The sequence below is a fragment of the Oxyura jamaicensis genome, chromosome 11, assembly GCF_011077185.1.
Source record: "Oxyura jamaicensis isolate SHBP4307 breed ruddy duck chromosome 11, BPBGC_Ojam_1.0, whole genome shotgun sequence".
Lineage (NCBI taxonomy): Eukaryota > Metazoa > Chordata > Aves > Anseriformes > Anatidae > Oxyura > Oxyura jamaicensis.
The window spans coordinates 14,701,917-14,723,383 of NC_048903.1; the positions used below are offsets into that span (position 1 = coordinate 14,701,917).

The 21,467-nt window shown below is 36.0% G+C and overlaps 1 protein-coding gene across 1 annotated transcript in view; it reads left to right on the forward strand.

Moving 5' to 3' along the window:
• Window positions 1-21,467, forward strand: part of VAT1L (vesicle amine transport 1 like) — a 53,440-nt gene that overhangs the window by 16,878 nt on the left and 15,095 nt on the right. Inside the window, exons 4-7 of the mRNA XM_035336634.1 lie at window positions 4,023-4,165; window positions 5,147-5,250; window positions 6,531-6,586; window positions 8,214-8,408. Coding sequence (XP_035192525.1) covers window positions 4,023-4,165; window positions 5,147-5,250; window positions 6,531-6,586; window positions 8,214-8,408 — 498 coding nt within the window. The remainder of the gene's footprint in view (window positions 1-4,022; window positions 4,166-5,146; window positions 5,251-6,530; window positions 6,587-8,213; window positions 8,409-21,467) is intronic.

Below are 21,467 nucleotides of genomic sequence, written 5' to 3' on the forward strand. Positions count from 1 at the left end.
ACACCCACTCTGAAGGTTTTGGAATTCATATACTATTTCTGAAAGCATGGTGCCTGCTTCTCTATCTGGGTGAAAGCTGAAGGGTAACAGAGATGATGTGGTTTTGTCGGGGCAGGGAGGAGACAGAAAACTTTCTTTTCTTTTTCTACCACAAAGTTTTTACGAGGGGAATGGCTTTGGAATCCAAAGGAGAGGACAGTGGTTGTGTGCCCCTGCGGTCAGGGTGAGAGTGTGCAGTGGGACCGGAGTCAGCATGGAGATCTCACCGGCTCCTCCACGGCCCTGGGAAGAGGCTGTTCTTCCTTCCAGCTGCGTAACCCTGTTTGCATATTTCATTTGTTGAACCATGGGCATTCTGAGCACTGGGACCCCACATACTTGCAACTAACGTGTATAGCCCTTTAAACAAAAGGTACTAATCCAAAAGTAGCTAAATGACTTGAGGGATTAGAAAAGAGACTTAAGAGCGACTTGCATAGCCACAGTGCAGTTTTGGAGATTAGTTGAATTCCACAGAAATTAGTGAAACATTTGAGTTCATAGGTTGAGTTCAGTTCTCCTACTTTGGGGAGGAAGGCATGCTAAGCCCAATATCAGCCTTTATTCCTAGATTTTTGAAATACAAATATTAGGACCACTTTGCACTAAAATTAGTACAAACCAGTGTCAGGTTAAGATCTTCAGAAAGCCATAGAAGAATGTTTCATGGAATTGCCTCAAAATACTTCAGTGATCTTGTTCATCCAATTATAAAAATACTGGTCATATGAATCAGTTTTAGGCTTTAAATATCCACAGAAAGTATTCTGACCTAGGGTTTTAGATAATCTTGTCTCTGTGGGGGGTGAACTAGCCAGTTTGAGTCAAGAAGAAAATAGGTGTTGGTTTTTTTTTTTGTGCATTTCTCCTATTTATCTGACAGTCATTTAGTTAAATGTTAATCATCTTCTGCAGGATGAAAAACAACACGTTTTCTACTCTAATATTTGACCTTTTAAACATGCACTGTTTTTGATTCAGGATACATTCATTATCCCTTGTCTTCCTCAGTTAGATTGAAAATGCAGAAAACTAATTAGAGAATAGATCAATAATGTCAGAATTTCACTCAACTAGCATACATTATAAAATACTGATTTATCTAAATTACTGTGGGTGTTGGTTTTCTGGAAGAGACAAAATGAGAAGAGGATTGCTAGTGAAAATGGCTGAGAAAAGGAGAGATACAGAAGTCAGATTATTTTTTCTTGCAGTTTTATGTTACAATATTTTTGGAGGCTTCAGACTTAAGACGATAAGTAATAGAGAAATGAAGCATGAGAAGAGTGAAACCTTTTCTGCTCCTAGAAGATATAATATCTTGTGAGATGAGGCCCCTCAGGAACAGATTTGCCTATGATTTCTAATAGATTAAGGAGTCCAATCCAGGAAAATAGTGGATGATTTTAAAAAGAAAAGGTCATTTATGTTTGGTATTGGATTATCGTGCTACAAATCAACGTTCAGATCTGGGTCCTGCTGTAAGTTTCTCTGAGCCGCTGGACATGTTGTTCAATTTGCTGTGCTATTTCCATTTCTCACCTGTAAAGGAAGAATTACAGCGCATCTCTCCTCTTGCTCCCTTCTCTTTGTCTCTTGGTACCTGCCCAAGATCGCAGAACTGTGCCTTGCTGTACAGCTGTTTACTGACTAACCCAGTAGGAAACCAATTTGAAACTCCTGGATGCCACCATATAAAAATAATATTGTTTTCCTCTTGAGATGTTCAACTTAGATGACTGTCACTAGCAATTACATTCAGCATTATATGGGAAGATGCCAAGACCCCCAGGGTATGCAGGATTATCCAATTATTCTACTGTAAATGAAAGCCAAGCACTGATTACTGGTATTTACATACTAATAATCATGGTTTCTGGTTGGAATGAACTCAAATGTGTTTATCCATGGATGATTTTACTGGTCATGCATACAGTTTACAAATGACAATCTTTTAGCTGTAAATATAAGTAAGATTCTGCTAAATTTAGTCAGACATTATTTTCAGAATCACTGTGCCATTTCTTGCTTCTGGGCATATCCATGCAAACGCAGTAGCTCCAGTGGAATAACGTGGTTGCAATGAGAGGCAGAATTTGGCTTCCAGAGATCTATCTTCTGTTTGTTAGTTTGCTAAAATAATAATAATAATAAAAAGGGTTGTAGAAGAAATGACCTGTTGGGATCTTTTTTGAAATCCAGATGACTCAGTGTTTAAAGCAGCATTTCCCTTCTCTCAGCCACATGAAGTTACAGGTTATAATTTAGAAGTTAAATTTTTCTGGGGACTGAAGCTGGAGAGGCAAAGCACAGACATTTGAAGGTGCAAATCCTGCCGTGCCCCAATTCCCACTTAGATACTGACGTGGCATCTGATTGACCTTGCTGGATTTTTGCCCAGACACAGAGTCTTCCATCTTTCGGGAGATTGCCACAGAGGCCACGTGTCAATCTGTGAAGAGTCTCAAGCAGTTTGGATCCAGCAAGATCACCGGAGCACACTGCCCTTGTTGGGTTCCATCGGATATCTGTCTGCATGCAGAGGGCTTACAAGATTAGAATTGATAATGGACTTTTGCTTTGCGGAAGAGAAAGACATCTCAGTGTTATCTGTCTCTTGTGAAAACCGCAGGCTGGAAGAGTGTGTCATGAAGACAGAATCCTTTCTCTGACTCTGTGCCTAGCCCTGCAAATATGCTTCCATCAGAATTTGACCCACATCAGTTGGAATTCTAAGGGACACCTGCATGAGTTTGGGAGAACACCTGCATGAAATAGAGCAAAAGCTAGCTTTGGTACAAATAGTTTGCACGCTTCCTTTTCTAGCCTGACAAGCTTCTGCTCTTGTTCCTGTTGCTCTAATTTAGGAGTAGTTACAGCGATGTGATACCTGTGTGTGTCAGTGGATGCATGTGTATGTTTGTGTAGATGGGAGGAAGTCGGGCCTGCCTGTCATGGAGCAAGATGACTTCTCTTTTTCAGTATTGTCATTTTCTTCATGGCATTAGAAAGGAACAGTTCTGTTTCAAAGCCCAGAAATTAAAAACATGACATGAAATTTGCATGTTATATACTGCAGGAACTTACTACAAACTCAGGATAGAAAAGAACAGGCTCACAATGTGGACGCTGGGGAAGCTGAGAGGATATGTACTAGAACTATTTCCCTATTCATGCTTTAGGCCATTTGCTCCCCTTCACTAATGGATTACTTCTGAAGATGGGGCATTGGCCTAAATGAACCTGTTGGTGCGACTCATGGCTAAAAATGGACAAAAATCATCAGTAGTAATTTTTGTTATTAACACAAGGTAAAACAGATTTGCTTTACTATGCAATATTTGTCACACCAAATTGCTCTCTCCTACTGCAACTATAAGAAAATGTGATCACTGAGAAACAGTATATGGTGCACTGGGACTGACTCGACTAGACCTTCTGTATTATGACCACAAAAAACTGTATCTAAGTACCAGCAGAACCAAGTACTTTTTACATTATCTGCCAGAAATTTTGTTCTGGAATAAGGTGCTGTGAGGTCTTCCTGTGAACAGAGGATGTTAGAACTGCACGTGGAAGCAGCTGAGGTATAAGGTGCTGATGTTACTGATGAGTCCTTGGGGAAAATGCGAAGTAGAAAGCGAGAAATATTTCTAATGTGCTCTTTCAGTTATCATTTTTGGTGTTCCTTGTAAATTAATATCATTTCCCTTAAATTACCCTGCCTTTGTTAAAAGAACAAGGAAACTCTTTTCTAATACAGTTTTGATAGATTAACTTAATTTTATTCCTGCGGTTACTTTGTTGTCAGGATATCCTTTTGATTTAAGTGTATTTTTTGCATTGCACAGGTAAGAAATTAGTCTGGGAAGTGCTTGCACATATTTGGTGATGGATTTTGCTGTGTCATGAGTGAATTGGTAACTGCAAAGTCTGTCAACCAATTTCCATGTCAGTGAACTAACATACTGATGTGCTTGCAGGGTCAAGCTGTTGCTCAGCTCTGCTCAACTATTCCCAATGTTACTGTTTTCGGAACAGCTTCATCTTTCAAACATGAAGCAATCAAAGACTCAGTAACTCACCTGCTTGACAGAAATGCAGACTATGTGCAAGAAATAAAAAGGTAATCTTTTTTTTTTCCCCCCTAAGTATTATCTGGGAAAATATATATTTCCAATAGTAACTGGCATAATGCTATGAAAAGCATAATACTATGAAAAACACTGGGTTAATCATATTTATGTGAAGAGATCACATTTTTGAGTTCAGGAACTGAAGTAAAATAAAGATACTATATAAAACTGTCTAGATCTGCACTACAGGAGACAAAATAGCAAGCTATTGCTATTTTTTTTTTTTATAAGCAACATTTGCTTTGTTCTTTATAAGCAAGATTTGCTTTGTTTGTCCATGTTCATGCTTGGATGTCTGCTACCAGCAAACTAAATACAGTAAAAAAGAATACAGATGCTAACAGAAGACTACTTCACTGCATCTAATCTGCATATGTAGTAGCTCAGATACAGTACTCAATTCAAGGTAAGAAGAGTACTCAATCCAGAGTAAGAAGTTTTCAGTGGATCTGTAAGTTATCCAGGTTTTAGAGGAATTCTCTGGTATGATTCCATCTGCTTGTGTTTTTGCCTTCTGCCAGGGACTGATATCACAGCATGTGATGTCTGTTTTGATTTCACATCCTTAGATTTTGTTTGTTTGCATTCAGATTAGAATCATCCTGCTGCCGTCTGAAGTTCTGTGTGCTTCTGTTTCCATTCACATGCTTTCTGATACTTTGTTTTCAAGTCTGTCTAACTGCTTTTAGATACTGATGTTGATAAAGGTGGCAAACTTTGGAATTAATAAGAAGATCTTAGGAAAAAAATGTCTTTTTTGTTTTGCTTGTCAGATAGATTAGAGAGAATGTTCTTCCCTGCATCTTGTATCTGTCAAAATACTAGGTCGTCTAACTGGGCATAACAAAGAAATTTCTCAAAGGGGCACCCCAAGGTAGTAGAGTTCAGAGACTTCCTGTCAAACTTCTTCATTCCTCACAATGATGGCAATGTCTCCTAGTGCAAAGTGAGATTTCTTTCTTGCTTTTTAGAATCTCGACAGAAGGAGTAGATATTGTTTTGGATTGTCTGTGTGGAGAAAATACTGGGAAAGGCCTCAGTCTTCTTAAACCACTTGGGACTTATATTTTATATGGTGAGTGGAAACAGCCAGGTACATATTTTAAAACTAAAACTTTACTAAGCTTAGAATCTCTTAAAAACACCCCTTCCAAAACTGGACATGTATCTAGGTGGCTACCATGTGAAAATTTATCAATTCAGCCATTTCCAGTAAAGGATTTCAGTGAAGGTAAGCATCGACTAAATTATTGAGAAACAATAGCTAATACAAAGCAAGTCTATAAAAATATAAATCCAACAAATGAAAATGAATGTATGTTTCAGATTGTTAAATGTTAGATTATGCAAGAGAAATGTAGGAGCAAACTTGGATCTCTCATTCCTCACATCACAGAAATTGCTCTGCGGCCAAGGAAACTCTTAACATAGTTCTTGTGGGAGGAGAACTTAGTGGAAACTTTCAGGAGGAAACCTATTGTTTCTATTCAACATGACTTTGAGGAATTCAAGCCCAGGTTTCTGTTCACAAATTTCTAATCATGTACATTGAGTGATCCACATACCCAGTAAACGTGTTGTCCCTGCAGTGCTGCCAGGTTGCCATGTTGCTGATGATGGAACCACAGTCAGCCAAGCTTCTTTATGTAGGAGACAGATGAAGGGATCACTCAGTTCTGCAAATGAAGAACACATCCGTATTGTAGTGGAAAATGCAATGGCATCACTGATAAGCATACCTGCTTCCTTGGACTTTAATCTGGTGGCAGTAACAGAGAATATGTTGTGACTCAAATATCTGCTTGGACTGTAGAAGCTGCCTGTTAATAATGAAGTCCCTGCCAGTGAATTGCCATTATTTTTGTTAGCAGGTTAAAATGTACGATGTATGTATGTTCACACGTGGTAGTCAGGCCTTTGATAGTCAGATTACTGTATCTGTTGATGAAAGAGAAGACATCTGTGTGGTGACCAGTGCTATCTGAGACTAATGGCATTTTGACCAGTGCTATCTGAGACTAATGGCATTTTACTGGAAATAAATGGAGAGCTATAAAAGAGATTTGGTGTCAGAATGCCTAGTAACACTGAAACTGTTCTTGCTTTTGAAAGATTTAATAGTTTATGGTTTTGTCATCCCAGAATATCTATTAACTTTTAGGGTTCTGTCCCTTGGCCTCTTTGTTATTTATTCCCAAAGTAAAAGGACATCTACTAATCCCTTGTCAACCTGGGGTGATTTTGTTTTCTTGCAAATGGAAACAGTTTCTTGGAATAGAAACAATTCTACCTATAATAAATGGTCTGCTTGTCAGCATGTATTAACTTGTGTGTCTATGTACTCATCTTTTACAGGTTCATCTAACATGGTTACTGGGGAGACAAAAAGCTTCTTCAGTTTTGCAAAATCAGTAAGTGTTCTAGTGCTGTGATTCTGCTCTGCTTTCCTCTGACTTTAGTCTTTTCTGAACTTCATCTCCATTAAGTTGTTACTTCTGATATTGCTAAAAAGTTTGATGACTGCAATGTGGTCTGACATGTTTTATTTGGATATGACAGCTAGACAGGAATTGGAGCTGTGTGCAGTGCACATTTAAATTGTTAGCTATCAGACGTATCTCCTATCACAACTAAGCTTAGCTAGACTGCATTGTTTATTCACTTATGGCAGAATATCATATCCATGGATATGGACAACCGTACCCTGCATGTTCCTCATTTCTGAAAACACTGCAGTGAAATAAAGGAGATACGTCTCTTAAGACTGGGCTTGCCAGTCATTTCCAGCTTTTCAAAAGTTAGTTCTATACAGAAATGCAATTTTCATTTCTCCATGTGCAAGTGACATCAAAGAGATGGTGATGTTACACTTGTTTCCTAGCTGATGATGTCAACAAACACAAATTTCAAAGAATTGTTCTTCAGCTTATTGAAAAAAAAATCTGCTCAGAAATTCTAGAAACTGTAAAGGTGACAAATATATCAAATGAACTGCTAGAGAGAAATAACTTAAGCAGGTATGATAGAAATTCCTTCAGATCAGAAAAACAGAGGGAGACATCTTTGCTGAATATCTATCATATAATCTTTCTGCCAAGAGCTCATTTACAGCTTCCAGTAACAACCCCTTCCCAGGAGAAATTAACTTCAGAAGTCTCTATGTAATTGAAAACAAGATAAATCAAAGACTCTAGCAAAAGTGTGTATGTTTTTTGCTTCCTGCATTTTCTTAATAGTTATAGTGGTACAATCTTTGTTATTGCCACACCTTTGAGAATGAAATCAAGATAATCTTCACTACTCAGCCTTTTTACTATTTATATAAACATATCCAGATGTGTATAATTTGTAGAGTAGCTTGGCCCAAGGAAGTAAATTTCAACTGAAATTTTCAGGTAGTACTGGTATTTATTGAGTAAATAAACGTCAATAAAATGAATTTCATATACATAAAATTTTGTATAGAGTATAAGTAGTTTCTATGTTTATATAATAAGTACCACAAAACTAACTCATCAAAATTATATCAATGTTAATTAAAGTTGATGCATTCAAATAGAACTTGCTAGAAAACAGAATCTCAGGCTCTTAGGCTTAAATGAGATAAAATAATTTTCTTATCTACTATGCTTAAAAATGGCAAACGTGATAATGGATGAAAAGCAAATGGAAGCTAGCAGTGCATGGCTTCCTTTTGAGAATAGTCAACAGCTGCTTGCAAAGGTTAGGGAAACTAGCATGGCTCTTGTGAAATAACAAAGAAGGACAGGAGATCTAAGAAGGGATTTCCAGATCCTTTATTTCTAGCACCAAGTCCTACAACCTGACAACAAAAATGTGCTTTATTTCTGCATGTCAGTCAGCAGCTGCCTGCTTTTTTTCCTGTTAAATAAATCCTCACCGCTTCTCTTTGCTGTTACTTGAGAACTGACAGATGAGTCATGTATCATATCTGCATAGACAGTTTTCTTTGTCAACTTTTTAGTACAGTTCTTGAAGAGTGTTTTTCTAAACCTGCTGCTGTTTATTCCTTTCCAGTGGTGGCAGGTTGAGAAGGTAAATCCTATCAAGCTGTACGAGGAGAACAAAGTCATTGCTGGATTTTCTCTGTTGAATCTACTTTTCAAACAGAATCGAGGTGGCCTGATCAAGAGCGTAATGGACAAACTTCTAAATCTATATAACAATAAGAAGATCAAGCCTGTGGTTGATTCATTATGGGCTTTGGAAGAGGTAGGAGCAAAAATTTATTTCCCTGTGTTGATTTTTTTGAATATACACATTTTTAGATTTAAAATTAATTCTAATAAGTTATTCACACATTTCTTCAGTAAATATTTCTGGAGTTCCAAATATTCTGTGCTACATTCTTGAAAATACTAATAAAAATGTGTTTTCTTTTTCAAGCTTAGAAAATTGTTCCTTTTTCCTAAGTGCATTAAACTTGTGACTAACTAGTGGCTGTGTCTGAACACATCAGCTTGTATTAGCATGCATCCATGAGGAAACAGTAATCATCAGATTCAACAAAATACAGTATTATTAATGAATTATAGTTCTGAATGACCTGTGGTCAGGATTTGGAGGCCAACTTGTTGCTTATTCAAGTGGCACTAAAGAACCACCGCTGTGATGGATGCAGGTAAGATACCTGGGCTGTGTGGTGGGACTTCACAGCCTGCGACAGTTCTTGGAGCAGGATGCATTGCAGGGTTCACTGGGGCTTCTAGGTACCTGGGCCAGGTTTGATGGCAGGAAGGTGTGCGCTGCCTCAGGTCATGCTGGTGAAGGAACTGTAAGTAACTTCATCCTATCACTACAGCTGTCCCTAGCGTACTTCAACATGGCACTTCTTGTGGTACAGGAGATGCAGGTGGTCTAGCACTATGTGGACTCTGTTTGTTCCTCTCCAGCAAAATGGAAAGGAATGACACTCACCAGGAAGCCATTATCTGTGTCTTCCACAAGGAATCTCTTCTGTTTCTCTAAAATGTCTACCTGAGGCTGCACTCTCACTAATGGCAAGTAAATAACACCTTGGCCTTACCAGCCCATGGCATGGGAGTGGCATTCAGCTGTTTGGTAATTATCACCAAATGCAAGTCTAACTTCAGGGAAATCAGATGTTGTGATAAAGAGCAGCTGGCTCAGGCAGGACAAAATTGCTCTGTTCCTGTCAAAGGGAGAGTGCTTTGAAGAACAGTGTAAAATAGGACTGTGTTCACATGTAGGTTTTTGATGTTTTCTTATATTTGCTTATTAAATAACCTTACAAAGTGTTTTAAAAATTTTAATGGTGCAAGGCTGGCATTCTACTATTTTTTTGTTTAGGTATTTTTCAGGTATTAGTAAGAAAAGGATCATTAAAATAGTAATGGTGTCCTTGATCAAGATATTTTGGGCTCAAACATGAAAAATTATACATGGCAGGCCAATCTTAATTGTCATCACGATGGGAATTTTCTGGGAGACTTTTGTTTGATAACATTTCATCTAACATTTGGCAGTAACATGCACCATTCCTACCATTAGATTGCGAAATGTGTAAATACATCTGTTAAAGAGTGCAGTCTACAAAACTACAACTCATTTTTCACGCCCGCTCATTTTTCATGAGCTGTCTGGCAATTTACAAAGGAAATTACTAGCTAGTATCTTCAGGGAGTAACAGTGCCAGAGGTGTCCTCAATTGATTGCAAAGTATTACCGAATTATTATTCATTCCGGGCATTATCATTCTGGGGATATATTTTTGTGGGTATGGAAATAACTTAGGTCAGACTCTCAAGATAAAGATAATATGATGCGCAGACAAATGTGTCATAGCTGAGGACTAAAAGGAACCAGACGTAGGAAAGGTTGGTATATATTTTTGTTCTGTTTTGAGGGATCTGTTTATTTATTATTTAACTCCATAGCTGTATATCCTCCTACCTTCAGTTTGGTATTTGGTTCCTTTTCGTTTCCTAATGAATAAGCCTGATTTTCTTGAACTGTCCACTTTTGTTTGACTGTTCTCAGGCTTGTTCATTAGACAGTAAATCAATATGACCAATTTTTACCACTGCTGTTTCCTGAGGAAATTTCCTTACCCTCACAAGCATTGAGAATAATTATGCTTGACTAGAGAGCGGCAGAAATGTGTACTCCCTGCATGACATTGGAAAAGGAATGATTTGAATAGTTTTCTCTGGCAGAATGTCACTCTCTTCAAAGGCTCACAGGAGAGTCATTTGTCCTCTGACTAGAAACTGTCTACATACTTTCTGCAGGATTACACAGTTTAAGTTTGTAAGATTGTGCTGATTATAGAATACTGTAATTGCATTGAGATTTTGCATTTTAACGTGTTTCAAGTGGCAGTAATATGAGGTATAGAGAATGTTACTAGCTTCCCATTTCTCTATCAAGTTGTAGAGTACATGAAGTGATGACTAGGTGATTGCCAATTAATATTCAAGTTGATGTTTGAGAATTGTTACGTAGACTTAGCTTGATACTGCTGCCATTGACACAGACAAATCTTGGTTGTTCAGTGAGATCATTCTAATTAGGATATGATCCCTTCTAGTGTTTCTGTTTCAGGGCCCTATCCAAAAGCTATGGAGGTCAATCAAAGGACTCCTAGTTTCATTGGCCTTTGTTTTAGGATGAGGATTAACATGCCTTTTCAGTATAGTCTGCTTAAATAAGTTTAGCAATTGACTGAAGGGAGCATGGGACAGAGCTCATTCTGGATGGAATTGGAAGTGACTTAATTTTCTTCTGTGCTCCAGATTATTGCTGACGCAGGGGAGATCAGGTTCTGGAGTATTGCCTACTCCTGTGGAGTAAAAATATTTGCACTATTTGTACTATCAGTTTGTGTTGGTTTAGAAAGGTTTTTTTTATATCAAATTTATATCCATAAAACCTATGAAGAAAAGTGTTAAGTAGGCCACTAGGGCCATTTTATGATGTTAATGCAAGAAAGATCTAACTAAGAAAAATGGTGACAAAATCCACAGATATTTTCTAATGGAAATCTAACAGGAATTACTCATCATGAGATGAACAAAGTCATATAATAAACCAGCTACCGTGGAGAAGTCTCGCTGTTTTGCAGTTATTTCTTTATAAGGTCAAGTGTTTAAAAAGACTTGATAATTTATAGACAGTGCATACTTAAAATACTGTTGTGTAGTAAAACGTTGATTGTCTGGTAAGATTGCATTTCAGTAGAAATAGCAAAGTTTAAAACAGTGTTAGTATTCAGTGCATACTTGTTGAGATTTGCAGTTGTTTCTTTTATCAGTAACTCCATATCTAACCTTTAATTTGCAGTTAGTCACTTGTCTTTGTTCTGATCAATTTGTAGTGTGTATTTATGAATTAGCGTTCTCCTGAGGATCTCTGAGTCTTCAGCTCCACGCATTAGGTTATTCCAGATTATTAAGCAGAATAGAAATTGAAGGTTCTTATAAAAAACCTGTTGTATTGAATAACTATGTTCATATTACACTTTTCTATTAAAATTCTGTTTTCTCTGTTGTTTTGTTTGTTTGTTTGTTTATTTTTTGTAGTTGTAAAAGAAAATACATAATCAAGGTAGAAAAAGGTTGTAGAGATAGAAGGTATAAGCACTTCATCTAGGTGACTTAGAGCAGTTAAAAGTAGCACTGATAACATGTAAAACAAAACTGCCAAGAATTCTTGCACATGAACTGCCAGTCAAGAAAGTGACAGTGCAAAATATGCACCATGTTTTCCTACTATCCATAGGCCCCTTTCCCTCACACTGGGCTACCTGCTTGAAAAATGACTCTTTCAGTGTGTCAGAAAGTATTCAGATCTGGGCTATTTTGGTGCATATGGGTGAACAGTGAGATTATGGAAAAACATCTTTGTTACAGATTGGTTTTGTGTACCAAAGAATTCATTGCATTATTCTGTCTGAAATGATTTAAAGGAGTGTGCTGTTTATATAGTAATAAAGGCATCAAAGACTTGTATGGCTTTAGGGTCCGTAAGAATCATGATAAGCCTGAAACCTATGGTATGGGGTGAGTACTTAGTCACTTCATTTTTTTTCAAAAAAAAAAAAAAAAAAAAGAGAAAAAAAAAGAGGATAATCTGACTATATTACTAGACCAGGCTGGTACCTGGCAGAAGGCACTGAATGTTACTCTGTGTCATTGGTTTGTAGTGGTAATATACTAAAGTCTTCAGTAACTCGTTAGGTAGCAAATAGTAGTGCAACAACCATAGCTCAGGCCTAGGAGTTTACTTTGGCACTCAGCTGTGATTGAAATCAGCGGAATCAAGGCACTGCATGCCTTTATGGATCAGCATCCACAGACTCTGATTCCTGTGCCTCATGGTCACTGCACAGAATGTTTTTGAGCGGAAGGGGGCACATTAATTTAGTTCGTAAGGATCACTGCACTATCAGCCTCACTTTTTTTTTTTTTTTTTTAATCCTGAATCATTATAAGGTCTAGCTAGCTGTAAATATATATATTTTTATATATGAGATTCCTTTATCTTGAAGCCAGAGCTTTTCTCTGTAGTAAATTACTAAGACAAAATCAAGCAGTGTTTAAGAACCTAAACCTGAAGGGAATGCAGTGCAACTGATCATGATGTAGTATCATTACAGAATACCTGCTGATACCATATTTTCCTTTAAAGAATAATTTTCCTCATATGTTTTTGTTTTCACATACTTTCCATTCTCTGCATTAGCTTTCAATGTTACTGGCATGCAAAGGAAAACAGTAGAAACCTTACATCTAATATCACAGTTTTACCAAGTTGTGAGGTGAGAAAGAGGACAAAAGAACACTTTCATATGGAACTCATACTATGTTTGTTGGGGTGGTGGTGGTGCACAATATGTCTGTTTTTAGCACTGCCCTCTGGCTTCAAAGGATTCAGGTATTGTAAATCTCTTTTTCTACTGCACACATCCTCTGGCATAAATTACAATGCATGCTTTTAGATATCAATGTTATTCTAGGACAAAAAAAAAATCTGTAACCCGTGCTAGCAGGAGGAGTGATACCCTTCACCTTCCTCTCAAAACCAGAGTCTGGAATTTAATCAAAAGCTAGTCATGCCTTTTATGCATCAGTGTAGTAAGACAGAGAGAAAACTGACCCATTAGTTACTTTTAACATGTTAAGAGGATAATCTGATAATATCAGATCAGGCTGCCACCTTGTTGTAGATACTAAATGCCATCTTGTGCTTTCCTTTTTTTTTGTGATGACAGTATAATAGTGGCTTGTGCAGTCTTTTTTTTTTTTTTTTTCCTTTTCTATGCTAGATGAAAACAAATTCTTCACCTGAAGTAACTACACCTTCTGTTCTGCCAGTAGCATTTACAAATATAGCATTTACATCCTCCTTTTTTTCTTCAAGGTATGCAAAGTAATCTAGAGTAATATGATAAAAGTGAAAGTTCATTAATAACCAAAGCATTAACACACCACAAAATAAACAAAAGGATCAGTCTTCCATAAGCATAAAACAACTTTTTTTTCAGTATTATGTCAGAGAAAGAGGAAAACTAATTCTGTGAATACTCCCACGAACATATCAATGTCTCCTTTTCTGTGATTGTTTCTCTAGCATTAGAACGCACAAAGTCTGTTTGCTCTGATACCAACAGTATTTCTTTGATGGTACTTCAATTGCAGTTTTTCATGAACTGCTTTCCTGGTGTACAGATATCAGCTGTGCATGTATAGCGAGTGGCCTGTGATACTGGCACAGATCGTTGTTCTTCCTATCTATGAGATTCTGTACCCTTTCACTGTATAAAGTAAACATTCATATATCAAAGTAAAGGTAGGTGATTTATCTGCACATCACCATTGCTTCTCTGTACAAACAAATCCAACACAACAAGTTTAATACAGGCTTCATGCACGTATCAGATCTTGCAAGGAGCTAAGTTGCACTGTTGCAGTAAGTTTAAAAATATAAATGAGAGAAAAGCACACTGAGAAGGAAAATGTGAATTACTGAGGGCAGCTTACTTCTGTGTTGATGACTGAATTATGCACAGTTAACGACCAAATTTTAAAAGTTAGGATAAGGGAAAGCTATTCCACTTAAACTTTACTTCAGTAGCATTAAGTGTAATGAGCACAAGTTCTAAATGAATGAAAATGGAGCCATGAATAAGGTGATTTTTAATAAAGAGTCTGCAAATAATTTTTTCCCAAGATGCTTATCTTAAGTAAATATTAATTAAAACTCCAAGTAATTTCAGTGCAATATGCATATAGGAGTACAATGTACCTTGGAGGAAAATATATACCTTGAAAGTACTGGGTAAAGGTAGTAAGGTACTGTTTTTTTTGTTTTGTTTTATTTTCCTCTCAAACATTGTGCATACCTGATCACGGAATTCTTGCTGCTCTTATGTGAATTATGAAGTTCTTACCAAATGCCTGTAACATTTCATTTAGATTTCTTCCCACTTAGTGCTGGTTAATAGGACTTCATATTACTTCATAATTTATTCTGCCCTTTCTAGCTTTTATCATTAAGTGACAACATAACCCAGTATTCTATTTGGCTTTATATGCTGTTGATAGCAACGTAACATGACTATGATTTTATTAGAAGAGTGAGATAGAAAGAAGCAAGACAAGACTTAGATATGGGTCCATAATAACGCCTCAGATACATGACATTAGCTGTGATTAGCACAAAATCAGGTTGGGTAAATGAGCTGTTTTAGGAAACTCATACTTCACTTGTCAAGTCAGTTAAATATGTAAGCAGAAGTCAATTATTTTCAATTGCTATATATTATTCATAAACTGCATGAAATTCAAGCTACATGAATGGAATCTAATTAAACAAGTCATCTATTTTATTTCATTGCTTTCTTTTCTTTTTTTTTTTTTCTTTACAGCTTCTGAAATTGTCTGCATTGTCTAGCCTGCCAGTTGAATACCTGTGTGTATAAACAAGCGATTTTGCCTTCTAGAGTCTTCAGAATATTGCTTTATGCATGCAGAGAATATTCATACTAGACTATTCTTTAGATAGATAACAAAAGATGTATGATGCATATCTTCATTTCTCTGAGGTCATGTAGTATGTTAGTGGAAAGATCAGCTTGAATTCTTCAAGTTCTGTCCTTTAACAACCAAGCCCCTGGGCTGTGTCTCAGCATCACGGAGAGCCTTTGTGATTCAAAGCATTTGTTGGGGCTCCAATCTCAGAATTCTACCAAATCGCTGTCAGCGGTTTAGTTTCAGGAAAACCAGATCTTAATGTTTTGGAATGAAGTAGCAGACATGGAGAAGTATTTTGGCAATACTTCTGATGAACATAGGTTCTAACCTTTGTCACAGCAATATTTGAACACCGAATCACAGTAGTGTGAGACTGAAACACTTTCAATTAACATAAACACAGCCTGCAGCTACAACACTTTTCTAATCTACTTGGTAAGTGCTGTGCTAAGAATTAATTAGTTATGGAGATACAGAGGCTGAAAATACTTTTCTAGAAGCCATGAGACACTGGAAATTGAAAGTACAGTGGTGAGTCATGATACGTGTTTTTGGGTCAGGACAGATTGTCATTTCTGTTTGCCCTTGTGTGCCACAGAGATAATAGCTTGCTGTAACTGCAGGCCGAAGGAAAACAACATGTAGACTCAGTTCCTGATGGATAATGTGAGGGAGGGAAAAAAAAAAAAAACACTCAGAGGAAAATAACATAGGAAGCATTGATAGATTCCGCCGAAGAAAATGTGCACTATTAAAGATAAACTAGTCACATGCTTCCAGTTAATTAAATTAGAAACAGGAGATTGTATACGGGTTAAACTAGTTTGTCACTTATTTGAGAAAATAAGAACAAACCTGTTAAATGGAGCAAGCTGCTGATTAATTATTGTGAAGAAGCAATATTTTACAAGAGTAGTCTGCTTACTGAAATACATTAGCTGGCTTTAAAATAATAAATTGGCACACATTCCCTGTGTATTAAACTGACATATTGTACCCTTGCAAGGAAATAATGAGAGTCCTAGTAGAGGAGAGCTTTACCAAAGCAGAGTGGATATATTTAGACATCAAGGACAGAACTATGAGAGAGAAGAGTATTATTTCTTCTGTATTTATCTTGAGTGTTTGACTCAAACATGTTTGCTTTACAATTCACTTTTACTGTCTGTGTCATAGAATTTAAGCTATTCTCAAGAGTCAAGAAAACAGGGTTTCATGGAGGCTTTTTCCTATTTGAAAACAATTTCTGGATTTTTTAATTTATGAAGTATTAGCAAACAAAAGCTGCATGTTTTATACCCTGATCTAAACATGCACTGCAATCCATTCCCTTTTATTTCTACTCAATAATGGCAATGGAACATCTGCCTGCCTTCTCTTACAAAAAGGTTGATTAAATATATGCCAATACATTACATCCACCAGTAGAAATAATTTTAAATGGAATCTCATTTTAAGTTTTCTTTATCTCCTGCTCTGTAGAGTTGGTAATACCAACTCAGTGAGTGTTTTCTGTCACTCAGAGAACTGACTGTTGGATGCCATGGATGAAAAACTAAGTAAAAAGCACATACAAAGGGAAAAATATTAGACACTAAGTTTTCAGAGGCACATTCAGATGCTGTATCATTCTTGTGTTGTACAGTGTTAGTGTGTTTAGTTTAAGCCTCAAAGCCTATGAATGGAACCTAGGATTTTTCTATGTGTCAGAAAATTCCACTCACGCTTCTTTGTTAATTAGTTCAGAAAGCAAGCTCTCAGTTGTTCAAGTTGAACTGGCATGGACTGCTACTCTGAGAAATTCAGCTTTTCTCCCAGAGTATCATGAAGGAGCAATCTGATGTTTGTGTGAAGGTTTATTAGTGATTGTTTTCATTCTCTTGGAAAATTTTTGGTCTCTGTTCAAATGTTTGAAAAGTCTGTTTTCCCAGGTGATAAGGATTTTTTTAAAAACAAAACAACAAAAAATGAGTTAGAAACACTGAAGTCTAGTTGGTGACGTTGAGAGAGCTGAGAGATGTCATCTTTATTAGTCTGGCACAACATAAAATACAAATAATTCAGTCTTCCCTTGCCTTTGAAACCTTCCCATTTTCAGACTAGGAAGAGAATCCCTGATGATTTCTCATGAGGTTTGGGCCTCTGATTTGCAATAGATCAGACTAGGTTTTTTGTTTGTTTTTGTTGTTTATTTTCCTATAATCTATGAGTCTAATACTTGATTGATTAAAGAATGCCTAGAAAGCTATCCAAGGATAGATAAAAAAGTCTCAATAGGGAGTGGGAGATAAGATTAAAAATACCTCTTTATATTTAAAGGTACTAGTCCACTATGTCTGAAAGATGCTACATTGCCAGCAGTGGTCCCTGTGGCCATTTTCCATGGCTGATAGTGACCAGAAAGATAAATAGAGCAGAAGAGAATGAAACGATTTGTGAGACTGCAAAATTACTACGGTGAGAAACATCAGTAGATAATACGCTTTCTGCATTTCATTGTATTTTAGCTCACATTTTTCTGATTTTGTTCTTTTTTATTATTATTTGGATGCTTGGCCTATAAAGAGATAAGGTAAACATAACCTTTTAGCTGTAGTAGAGGATGTTTAGCTGTCAGTAGACATACAAAATGCTGGTAATAGAAATGAATTAGGTATTTTTGGTTTTAGAAATGTCTTTCTAAAGGGAACATTCTAGCTTTTCTTCTAGGATCTGTTTATTAGTGTATCTGTGTAATAGTAGCTAAAGAAAAATTATTTCCATCAGCAAAACCAAATTTTTAAATAACCTTATGCTAGCAAACAACAATCATTAATCAAGATGAGCATTCTCACCTAATGAAAATGGCTCATAAATTCTTTTCAGTCATTTTAAACAAGGACAAGTTTTAAAAGCAACATTACTCTTGGGCTTAAAGACATCTCTTAGAATAATATAATCCAATGCTAATGTTATAATTGAGAGTTTTATTTGGTATTACAGTTTCATAATGATATTACTACTCACAACAGATAATGATATAAATTAACGCCAAGGGAGCAAAGCAGATGTATTGTTGATACTAAAAGGTTTCCATATAAATAGCTTGCTGTGAGTGATTAAACACAAAGATATTTTGTAGGGCAAATCCATATATTATGCTCACTGACTTAAAGAAAATCATACTAAAAGGAAGCAGCATAATATAAGATTGTCAACTGAGCAACTGACTTTCAGCAGTTCTGATTTTACTGAATATGCTGGTTTGAATATCAATGTTCAGTTTCTGAAGGTGGCATTAAAGTGCATGCATTTGAAAATGTAGACCATATGTGTAAGAAATTAGGCCTCAGGTCATCACAGGCAACTCCAAATACTTATGTCCATTTGGTTTAGTATAATAAAGTACAGTTTAGTATAAAAAAATTCCCTACCATTAAAAAAAATTAGTATAAAAATATAAAAAAATAAAAAATTTAGTATAAATTTTATAAATTTATTTATTTATTTTTATTTATTTATTTTTATATATATTTTATTTATATATATATATATTTATATATATAATTTTTATAAATTTATTTTAAATTTTAAATTTTATTAGTATAAAAAAATTTAGTATAAAAAAATTCCCTACCATTGTTAAAAACCCTCCAATCATCAGAAGAATCTGAATTTTACTCTATTATATGTTATAGTTACAACCTGGGTAAAATATCTTAAAGATCTTAAACTTTCCTGAGGAGAATGGGTATAACCTTTCAGCTCTTTAGTGGAAGTTAAAAAAAAAAAAAAAAAAAAAGGCTTTTTTTTTTTTTCAATTTGATTAGCATCCAGCATAACTGTAAGAATTCCTACAGGTAAGGCTGTGCTATCCTACAGCTAGCAAAATGTGTGTTTTTGAAGTTCTTGCCTATTTTCCTGAACTGTAACTAGTATACATGCCTTTTTATTATTATTACTATTATTTTGGTGCATCTACACATGCATGTTTAATTAAATTAGATTAGAAACTGTCTTAGCTGAAGCAGTGGCATCACATGAGCACTTCTGCTTTGGCTTCCTTGCTATGAATTACATAGCATTTTGATTTCAGTCAATGTAATGCTAAGCTGAATGAGCATTCACACATGGGCATTAAACTTGTAAGCTAAATCAATTTTTATATCAATCATGTTGGTACAATACTTATGCAGAGTTACCTTTAATATAGTCTCCAAATGAGACGTTTTTAACGGCGCCAAAAGAAATATTAACTAATAAAGCAAATAGGACTGAAAAATACATTGTAAAACTCTACTGGTAAACAAAATAATCTCAAACACCTTTCATCTTACCTAGATGAATGACTTCAATCTTACTGTAAACTGGTATAGCTCAAACTGAGGATAAGCATGAGTCATACTGTCTAACGTTACAATTATATTACAATTTAATGTATCTGTGGTTTTTGGTTTTACTTAAGTAGAATTTTAATGAAGATATGGAGCAGCACACAATGGTCAGATCTGGCTTAGAGAGCTCCTTGAATAATGGAAAAATATGACAATGACTTATGAGTAATTGGATTTGCAATTCTCATGGTACTACTTTCTGAAACCAAAAAAATTTAAACAAGAAAGCAAAGGAGAAATATTTTCTCATTTGGATCTTCAGAGACCTTGATGAGATTCAAGAACCTACATAATTGGCTTACTGACTGGGGATGGATTTTATTGGAGAGAATCCATTGTTATGAAAAGGCAGAGTTGTTTTTTGACACAAAATTAACGTGTTCTTGTAATCTGATCCTACTTGGTGGATTTGTATATGAAGCTTCCCAGACTTCGGAAATGATAGTGTCAAGGCATTTTACTGATTACATCTTTATTGTCTAGAAGACTGAATGTCTGCTGTATTTTGTAACCATTAAGTTTAGTTCCCAAGTTTTGGAATATTTGATACCATAGTTCTGGAATAGACAACTATTTCTTCTCTATAGCAGTTATAAATAAATACTCAAACTTCCTCTGGATAAGCAGACAGAGGTACTACAGAAATTTCTGTATTTTTTTTTTAACCATCCCATGTTGTGAAATAAAGCTCAGTGTTAGAAAGGAAGGGTCTGAGGATTAAGGTCTTCAGGAGTAAACATACAGAACTCCCTTAAAATATTTATAAAATACGATGAAAAGTTACAATGGCAGAAGTGATGCTGGTAACTGGTTTTGCACTTGACTCCCAGAAAGAATCGTCTGCCATTCGGGAAGAGTAGGAGAAGCACCATGTGTTTTCATGAGACAGTATCTTAGTACAAGGTTCAAGAAGTAGAAGAAAGCAACATGTAGTCAACAATCCTTAATTACTGCAGGACAAAAAAGAGACAGTTCTAAGTGTTGCTCAGAAAGTCTCTGCAGCAAAACTTAGTCCTTCATATTTCAGTTATATTCTGGTATAACCATACCTGTACAAAAATGGTAGAATTAGCATTGTTTCTTGATCAGTACATGTTCAAAAATCACATAATATTTTGCAAGCTGTTTTTTTTTTTTTTTTTTTTTTTTTTTTTTCCAGAGTTGCAATGTTTGTGTCCATTTGCCCAGAGGCAGAGTAAGACATGCATTGACTTGGAACACCTTGCAGCTAGTTCGCTGTCAGAGGCAATGCAGAATATGGTGAAAAAGATTCTTCGGTCTCTGGAGAGTGTTCTGCAGATGTCTAGACAGGCCATGTGAAACACTGTGGTTCTGGAAATATTTCAGACTTGGAGTTCTCATATGGCTATGAAACAATATAATTCCAGAAACCCTGTCTCTGATCTTTCACTTGTGTGTGAAGAGATCTCTGTTTGCCAGATTCCCACAGAGAAGTAAGCAGACGGGATTGCTGCTGCAAGGCTGTGCAGACGAAATCAACAACATTCACCTTCTGCAGTCTAGGCATTATAATTAGAAGGACGACAATACACAAAGCAGTATGCTTATAATTAAGGGTGCATTTTCTGAGCATGGTGGAGGGGGAGAGTTTAATGACTCTCTAACTTTTATTAACATGCTTATGTGAAAGAGGAAAAAATGAGGCATATTTGTGGGTTGGTGCAGTTTTCCTCCAAATATTTTTTCAGAGATCGCAAGGCTACATGGCTTAGAAAGGATTTAAAAACTGATGTGATAGAGCTTGATAATTAATAATAACATATCTATTTTTAATTGCTTAGCAATGAATGTCATAAATTATTTCCTGCCATAAATTGTGAAAATGTTGTGATGGAATACAGGAATACACCAAACTGAACTTGATCTGTGAATTCTGTTTAGGC